Source organism: Salvia miltiorrhiza, chromosome 1, assembly GCF_028751815.1.
Source record: "Salvia miltiorrhiza cultivar Shanhuang (shh) chromosome 1, IMPLAD_Smil_shh, whole genome shotgun sequence".
Taxonomy (NCBI): Eukaryota; Viridiplantae; Streptophyta; class Magnoliopsida; order Lamiales; family Lamiaceae; genus Salvia; species Salvia miltiorrhiza.
The window spans coordinates 449,458-459,032 of NC_080387.1; the positions used below are offsets into that span (position 1 = coordinate 449,458).

Genomic DNA, 9,575 nt, shown 5'->3' on the forward strand with positions numbered 1-9,575 from the left:
TTGTAAATGACATTATAATATTTTAAATGACACTATAAGATTGAAAATAATACTATAATATTTTTAAAATGTTATGGTATCATTTATATAACTGAATATTGTCAATGATAGGCAGTGTCATTTGTATAATCGAATAGTGTCATTTACATGATTTGGATCAGGATGCGGGTTCGAATCAAAATGCGGGTCAAGGTGCAGATCATCTCAATTGTACGATACACTCGGTTGTACCCAAATTTTTGTGTTCTTAAAATATTCAAATGATTAGATTTTGAGTTGTGCGTAATGAACTGATATGAACAGTTGTAATGAAATTATATAAACGATTAATCAGTTTGTATTCTCCATTTTGAGCATTTTTAAAAAAAATATTCTTAATTTACATTTCATTTTTGAAATTTTTTATTTATGTCTTATCTTACAAAATTCGACAATGAAATGATATGTCATATTGCTAGAATTTGTATTATTCAATATAAAATTACAAAAAAAAAAACCTTAAATTGCAATAATCCGCCTAAAAACCTTGCGAGTCACCAAATTCTAAATGGCAAGACATAAATTAAAATTTTCTAATAAGAAATTAAGTAAAAATATTTTGTTAAAATACTAAAAACTAGAAACATAAATTATGTTTATCCTTATACAAACACAAGCTTAGTTCATTTAAGTTGTAGTAGAAAGAATCGAGATTTTACTCGCTTAATAAATCTTTAATCGAGAGAATAAGAATGAAATAAATTTGATAATGGAAAATAAAAAAAAGAATAAAGACTAAAATAAGTTTGATTATGTAAAACTATGGTAAATAATAGGAATCTTTGGAGAAAATAGAAGTGAGTATTCCCACTAGCAACAAACGAAACACTCCAAATTTAGAAAGAGGTAGAAACATAAGTTGAAGATTTGTTATCCCATTTGAAGAAAGAGAGGAGACCTGCTAAGGCGGTGTCCGGTCACAAGATACTCCATATAAATACCCATTCAATCCTTTGAGCCGTTTTGTCTCTCTCTCTCTGCAGGCTCAGATCTGAAACTCCTCACTTCCGCCTTCTAAGAGGTACCCTCCACAAACCTTCTGCTTCTCTTGTTTTCCTTCTACTTTACACGTTTCAAATGATTCATATTTTCTTGTCGCCCCAAGATGTTGATACTTGCTGTTTTGAAGCACGAAAAATGTTGCTCAGTTAAAAATTTTAATTACTCTCTTCTTCAAGTTCAATGGGCTTGGCTAATTTTATTAATTGGGTTGGGGCATAAGTTTTGTGATTTGATTGATGTTGTTATGCTCAAGTTGTCTAGCCTCTAGTGCTGATGCTTCTTCCACTGAGTGTTGCAGATATGCCCGAATCGGAATCCTTGTATTCGATTGTTAGTTGCTGCTTTAGTTAGTTCCCACTATGGTTATGTGACTTTAGGTGTAGATCCGAAGTTTCTGGAATCTCATTACTCTATAGCTGTGAAATGATTTAAGCATAAGATGTTTTGTTTAGATCACTGATGTTGCGTTTAACTAGGGTTTCTGTTTTCTTGGCTAAAGAATTTTGTGAAGTAATTGATGTGTGTGTTTTTTTGGTAGCTTAACGATATGGAGACCTTCCTGTTTACATCTGAGTCTGTGAACGAGGGGCACCCCGACAAGCTGTGTGATCAGATCTCCGATGCAGTGCTGGACGCTTGCCTGGCTGATGACCCCGAGAGCAAGGTTGCCTGTGAGACATGCACCAAGACGAATATGGTGATGGTCTTTGGAGAGATCACCACCAAGGCTAATGTTGACTACGAGAAGATTGTCCGTGACACATGCCGTGCTATTGGATTTATTTCGGACGATGTAGGTCTCGATGCTGACAACTGCAAGGTCCTCGTCAACATTGAGCAGCAGAGCCCTGATATTGCGCAGGGTGTTCACGGTCATCTGACCAAGCAACCAGAGGAGATTGGTGCTGGTGACCAAGGTCATATGTTTGGCTACGCCACGGATGAGACGCCCGAATTGATGCCTCTGAGCCATGTTCTGGCTACCAAGCTTGGTGCTCGTCTTACTGAGGTTCGTAAGAATGGCACCTGCCCATGGTTGAGGCCGGATGGAAAGACTCAGGTGACGGTTGAGTATTACAACGACAACGGTGCCATGGTTCCTGTGCGCGTGCACACTGTGCTGATATCCACACAGCACGATGAAACTGTTACCAATGATGAGATTGCTGCAGATCTCAAGGAGCATGTGATCAAACCTGTTATCCCAGAGAAGTACCTTGATGAGAAGACCATTTTCCACCTGAACCCGTCTGGGCGGTTTGTTATCGGTGGCCCTCATGGTGATGCTGGTCTGACAGGTCGTAAGATCATCATCGACACATATGGGGGATGGGGCGCACACGGTGGTGGTGCATTCTCCGGGAAGGACCCGACCAAGGTGGACCGGAGTGGCGCGTACATTGTGAGGCAGGCTGCTAAGAGCATTGTGGCGTGTGGATTGGCACGGAGGTGCATCGTGCAGGTGTCTTACGCCATTGGTGTCCCGGAGCCTTTATCTGTGTTTGTGGACACTTTCGGAACAGGGAAGATCCCGGACAAGGAGATCCTGCAGATTGTGAAGGAGAATTTCGACTTCAGGCCAGGAATGATCTCCATTAATCTGGATCTCAAGAGAGGTGGCAATGGCAGATTCCTTAAGACGGCTGCATACGGCCACTTTGGGAGGGATGATCCTGACTTCACTTGGGAGGTTGTCAAGCCCCTCAAATGGGAAGCTTGAGATATCTATGCTTGTTTTTGTTTTTTCCTTTATCATTATCACTTTTGCTGCCCTGCGTGGCTTTGTTGTTTCGTGTTTGATTCCTATATCATCTGTAATAACATAAAACTTTATTTTGAGATCCCCTACTCAACTCTCTCTCTCTCTCTCCATGCTCACAAACATATTTATTATGAAGAAAGTTGGGAAGTTAGACGAGCAACAAGATTGCTCCCTTTTTGCCTGCTACCACAGTGCCAAGAAATAGACGAATCAATTTGAAGAAACAAGCGGCGCACATTGCAGGGCTGGTTTTGTATATAGTAAAGTTGGTGAAACAATTCGATATTACAAGATTAAGTTATTGTCATTTCTATTAAAATGTGAAATCTGAACTAATGAGCTACTTTTACTCAGGTGCCTCAGCTTTACAGTTTATAAATAAATACACACATACACATACACATACATAGTAGAAGAAATTAGTAATGATATTAGCTGGAACCGTACTCCAACATCTCCCAACTGAAGGGCCGGAACACAAACAGAACCCGCGGAGAGCTCTTGAAAAGAAGGGCGACGCACACACAGACAGCAGCTATGGCCAGCATGGAGAGCATCGTAGGCCTGTACAGAAGAGTCCGGCTGCCACTTCTGTAGGCGAGGTTCTGGGCGCAGACACCACATGGTTTCGTCTGCGACCTTGCTGCAATCTCAAAGGTGGCGGCGTTGGTTTTCTGGTTGATGCTGCTCTCTGAAAGCGTGTCGGATATGTCCACAACCACATGCCCAGAGGGTGCCTTCTTGTTCATTTTTCTCTGAACAAGGTGAATATAAGAATAGTGTCCTCGCAGTCGGGCATAATTCTCAGGTGTGAATCCTGTGCTGTCGAGGGCACTTTTCCATGCATCGATTCCCACCTGAAAAAGAATTACACATCTTATTCAAATAACCTCATATGCACTCTATGTCTAATAACACGCAAATGAAAGAAGAAGATTACCTTTCCGGGATCATCAGTCAAAGCATCCAATATATCCTCAGATCCATCCCTACCAGCTGCTACATGAAGAGGTGTAAGACCTCCAGGTCCTGCAACATCAGGTCTAAACAGATAACCACTAACCAGGGATCCGTATTCTGAACTCAGTGCATCTGCTATTTTTTCAGGGACATATCTCAACAGCATCCCCACAAGAGGTCTTGAATTTTTCCGCACAGCTCGGTGGAGCAGACTCATTTCAGACATAGCAAACTTCAAGAAAGGTTTCTCTCCGCTGCTCACTGTTCCAGAAAATAAGATCTCTAGGAGCTTATTTACGACAGAACACCAATCATGATCCATTGAGAACTCCACAAGACACTTGAACCGTTCAAAAGGGAAAAAGTCCAAGTTAGACTCTTCATTTTCAGACCGGGACATCAACTGATATTTATGGAGAAGCCACCCCATTTCATGTATAAACTCCATGGCTTGGCTTCTTGCAGCAATTCTCCCCGTTCCTCTCTGTAAACGATCTTCTTCTATCAATTCTATCTCTTTCTCTAGCATACGAATCTCAGCACAGACATTTTCTTCAGCAATTATGAAGGGATAGTAGCTGCTACTAAGTCCGTGATCTTCAACCTGAATGTCAGGAATGATTTATGTTACGAAAAAGGGGATTTAGCATTTCTTTTTAGTAATAGCATGAAAGGTATACATTGTAAATAAACTCAGGTATGTATTCCTTGAGACCTTGACTTATCTGTAATATATGGGAAATTGGGAATACATTGCTTCAATCAATGTCAACTCAATGGGAAAAACATACATTAACCGAGCAGCCATCATAGAAGACAAATCATGTCATATTACTGGTATATGTGATGCACCACATGTGAAACAGCATATTTGTCCTAGTGGGATGGATAACTTTACAATGAGTAGAATAGCCAACCTCTATAAAACCTCTTCCAGTAACTGCGGGAATCGAACAGGAAAACTTGAGACACTGAACATGCTCAAGGGAATCAACATGTTCCATTGACTCACTATTAGCTTCCAGATAGTTTCCTTCCAGTGCACAGAGTAACCTAGCAAAGAGAGGACAGCAATTCATTGTTGTAATTAATAGTTTGGCAAAACATTACACAGGTGAGAACAGTGTGTTTCCATAGTAGACAAAGGAGCTCATGTATGATAAAGCCAGAATGGCTTATCACATTGTAATTGCCAACAATTACCTAGAGGAAGGTCGAGATAAGTTGACGCCTTTGACGATGAATTGGGCTTTCCCAGATGATGCCACAGCAATGGGTTTGATGCTCAGAATTGAGCTAAAGCTATCAGTCCCAAGCGGCAAAGATGTATTAACAACTACCTGACCTGCACTGCCAAATAGATCCAAATAAAATATCCTCCAATAAATATGTAACTGGTGAGTTTGCAATCCAAAGATACATAGCAAATACTGGTATTGGAAAAAAAATCAGAAGAAAACCATTGTGGACAAATGCCATCTGATTCTGCACCCTCGCATAGATCCATCCAGTACTCCAAAAATTGACATCATCAGAGAAATTCAGCAGCCTACTTATACTGGAGCTCAGGTCACAATAGAGCTACCGTGAAAGAAAACGAACAGTAAAATGAAAGCATTAGATTTTTGTCGAAACATGATCTCAATGATTTCATAATCATGTTTCTTTAATACAAGTAGAAACCATACCTCTTCCCATGCTGACTCAGATAGGCGAAGATATATAGTTAAAATGACACAACCTGGTCTGATGTAGCTCTCTATATCAGAAGGACTGTGGGATAACCAATCAAAAATCTGGAAATTCAATGTTGACAAAGCTAATTGTCAGAGAAAGATAAGAGGCTGAATGGGAAGCAATTAGCAAAGCATTTATAAAATGCAAATTGTGACCGTAATAAAGATGTATGAGTGACAAACAAGTGGAAGTTAAATTACCTGTGATCGTAGAACAATGGGAAAGTCACTGGGTTCTTTTCCAAATAGTTTGAACACAATGCGATCTGTGTGGCTCTGTTATAACAAAAGTCAAAAGAAGAAAGTATATAAATGTACAATTCGATACAAGTTATATAAAATGATTTTCTGCAGCTTTTCAATTTCAACAATCAAAGGCAGTCTTATATAGGACTCTGGGAGTGAATGGGCTATACAATTAGAGCAAAACTCAAAGACAAAGACAATCATTAGATGCTTCAGCAATCTACAACACAAAACGAAAAAAAAAAAAAAAAAAACAGCTAGAGTTGGTACAGCAGAATACATGAGTCTGAACTCTGACAACAAAGAACCTGACTTGTCCACCTATAAAGATTTTGATGAATTAATTAATATATCTCCAAAGGAAACACGGAAAACTTCTCCAAGAAATGGAATTTTTTTTTAAACATTTTTTTTTTACACTTCTTGGAGAGATAACTACAGTGTTTTGCTTAAGCATTTGACAGGCGAATATGTAGCCACGAAACCATTTTTAGTAGCATGTTAGCGTCCATTTAATGGGTTCAACTTCTACTACAATAAGTTCAATGATGAGCTTAGTATACCTGAGCCTCCCCACTGGAACTGGATGGTGACTGTGCAGATGCAGAATCCGAATTTCCACTAGTCTGAGGAGGACTTGATTGATGAGATTCTTGCTGCACCCATGAAGGGCACCCAATAGAAACAGCACCTAGACCCTGTGGAGCGGTTGATCTTTCCATGTCATCCGTTCCATCATCAGAATCAACATAAATGTCATTCAAATCAAAATTATTCAGTTTACTCCTTCCACCAGAAGTCTCCAGCCCTTGGGCATATTGAGAACCAGCTTGTGTGTGTAGCACAATGCCTGGTCTCTGAGACGTGGAATGTAAATTGCCAATTTTTTGTGGCATTTCATCACCAAGTGCTATGCAATGCTCTTGTCTAGAAATTTGTCCTGGAGAACCATTTGAGATCAACATAGATACTAATTCAGAGTTTCCAACTGAAGCCAAATTATTCAACAAATCTGGAGACTCTTGAAGATGTGCAGATATATTTCTTTCCCAGTGGAGGGATCCCTGACTGGCAAGACCTTGAAGAAGATGAGACAGGAGATCCTGATCATCTCTGTGGTTCGACCTATTAGCTGAAAATCGTGGAAGTGGGAAGGAAGTTGATCATCTTAGACTTGGCACAGGGCCCAAAAGGTCAAAATATTGAACAACAATAGTTCTGCATATCGTATAACGAATGCAGCCTCTCTGAAACAGAAAAGTTGCTTACAGTGCATGCTGGAGAGAATCTTCAGTATGCTCATCAACAAGTAATTGCTTGTCTGGTTGTTATCAACAGGACTGTTATTACTCATATTGTCAGTTTGTGTTTTCCTCCTCCTCTTATTGTGGCCAGCCAAGCGCCGACGACAACTTCTCTTTCCCTCGTCAAACTCTAGAAGTGCATGAAACCTGAAAGCACACATTACATAATAGGCATCTCATCAACTGATATATATGAAACCGGTAACTGAAGAAAAAGTTAATACCACGATTGATTCTATTACTTTCCCTGACCACTAACTTAATTTCAAAACTGCAGTGCAGCACTCTGAGAGTGATACGGCAACAACAACAACCAAAAGAGAAAAACCCTGGAAAAACACATCTCAGCAATAAGGTGCTCAGAAATACTAATCATACAGCACAAACAACAGAGTTAGCAGAGTAATGGGACAATTGATACAAGTGAAAAGTGGCAATAGTACATTATAGATAATATACATCACATAGACATTTACAGACTACCACCTCACACATGGAACTTCAAGCAACACAATTACGTTTTTAGCTTTCTATAGTTAGCCAGAAAGGTTATAACATAGTTCATTTTCTCAATCATACAAACTTGAGAGTTTAACAAACTCAAAATTTGGCACGCCAAGAATGAAATGTTCCCTTTTAAGATCATTCCCATCTAAGCTCGTCAGGAGTCCAAAATCTACAAAAAATTTAGCAGCAAGAAGAGAACAGACCTGCTGCACTGCTGGCAGAAACGCTGCATTTGATTTCCCACGAGAGCCTTGCTAGCCTTGGAATGCATCTGGCAAACTTTATGCCGTCTATGATAATCTTTAGCCTTACTCAGATCGGCGCCGCAGTCCTCAACCTGACAGACAGCTCGATTAGATGAAGCCCCAGCCAGCTTAGTCTTCTTCCCAGCAATTGCTTCCCCATTCCCGGTGGTGGCGAAACCGAGGTCGAGAGTGAGATTATCGGCCAAGTTATTGTTATCGACTGCATTAGCCCGCCTCTTCTTCTCCAAATCCCTAGTATCTGGCTGCAATTCGTCGGAATAGGAGGAAGAAGTGTTGGAGGAAGCTCGAGTGTCGAGGGGGAAAAGCTGTTTGCCTTGATAATTAGAGGCGGCGCCATTGAGCGGTGTAGCAATGAAGAGATCGCCGTCCCATCTCCAGTCGCTGGGATCCCACTCCAAGCTACGCTTGCTTACCGCTGCGGATGACATTCCGTAGTAGAGCTGAGCTTGGCCTCCGATTCCGGCCGCCATGGTAGCTAATTAGTGGACCAAATTGAAGATCACAAGTTGGAATCTCCGTAGCTTTACCAAATGAGGCTCATAATTGGAGCAGATAAAGTAATTTGAGGGGGGGAGTAAGGTGAGGGCGGAGGGAGGAAGGGAAGGGAAGAGAAGAATAAAGTAAAGACAAGTTGGGTGGCGGGACGGTGGCGAAAGGTGCGGATGGAAATGGAATGAATGTGGAGAGAGAGAGAGAGAGAGAGAGAGAGAGAGAGAAAGAGAAGCTTAGTGCTGGTTTGTTGTTTCTTTACAATTATAAGTGGAGTATTTTCTTTTGTTTTTGTGTTTATGGGATTTATCTTCTCTCTCTCTCCCTCTCCGCTAACTTATCTATTTGCGCCAATCACTACTCGTATACGTACTCAATAATTACATAATTGTGCGTATAATAACTGCTAAAGCTGCTTCCTCAAAAAAAAAAAACTACTACGGCTGCATTAACTTTTATGAAAAATTAGGAGAAAAAAGAGATTATATTTTCACTTATTTTTTTTTATCATTTTTACATATTTATTGTGATGGGATTTTTCTTTTGGATAAAGTGAAATATTTTTGAAAGAGTTTAGTATTCCAAATTATCAAAAAGTAAAAATTGTGTAAATCGAAAGGTAATGTTGATAGAAATGTTATCAACAGAATATTAATGACATTGAAACCAACAAACAGTGAAAATTAATAACACATAAAATAATTTTTTATATATAATCCGCGAGTGTTTCAAGACTAAAATTACTATGATCATCAATAATACAAAGTACAGATTTGGATCTCTTGGTGATCTATCTTTACAGATTGGCTACCTAAGATAAATCAACTTATTTACTCACTGCACTAAAATATCGAATCAACATAGAAAGAAAACACAGCTAAATAACTAAAGTTACACAGCCCAAACAAACAACCTGCTATGCTCCAATGGCCTTGTACTCCAATTCTCACTACAAGAATCTGGCTGATTACCGACGAAATTTTCCATCGCTAAATCCATAAATTTCTTCGGTAAAGTCAGATACCGACGGATCACCGACGGCCGTCGTGTGTCGCCATAAAAGTGGTCGGTAAAAAATTTACCGACGAAATTTTTTTCCGTCGCAAAATACCGACGGAAAGGACGATGGATCATCCGTAGGCGAGCAAGCGACGACGCCGGTGTCGTCTGAAATCAGCGACAAAAATAGCTGTCGATATTAGCGACGGAAAAAAATTCCGTCGCTAAATATATACATACATATATTATCAATCTAGCTTTATTC

General features: G+C 39.9%; 2 protein-coding genes across 2 annotated transcripts; one reads left to right on the top strand and one right to left on the bottom strand.

Moving 5' to 3' along the window:
- The first annotated feature begins 1,588 nt into the window (after positions 1-1,588).
- LOC131007166 (S-adenosylmethionine synthase 2) lies at positions 1,589-2,880 on the top strand. The gene has a single exon (XM_057934331.1). The coding sequence runs from the start codon at positions 1,589-1,591 to the stop codon at positions 2,759-2,761; it is 1,173 nt and encodes a 390-aa protein (XP_057790314.1). The 3' UTR covers positions 2,762-2,880.
- Positions 2,881-3,017: 137 nt separating this feature from the next.
- On the bottom strand, positions 3,018-8,663 carry LOC131007162 (squamosa promoter-binding-like protein 1). The gene is made up of 10 exons (XM_057934322.1): positions 7,760-8,663; positions 7,015-7,196; positions 6,309-6,877; positions 5,701-5,775; positions 5,452-5,559; positions 5,224-5,344; positions 4,967-5,108; positions 4,681-4,816; positions 3,744-4,367; positions 3,018-3,660 (listed from the first exon to the last, which is right to left on the bottom strand). The coding sequence occupies exons 1-10, from the start codon at positions 8,290-8,292 to the stop codon at positions 3,235-3,237; spliced, it is 2,916 nt and encodes a 971-aa protein (XP_057790305.1). The 5' UTR covers positions 8,293-8,663; the 3' UTR covers positions 3,018-3,234.
- Positions 8,664-9,575: the final 912 nt, after the last annotated feature.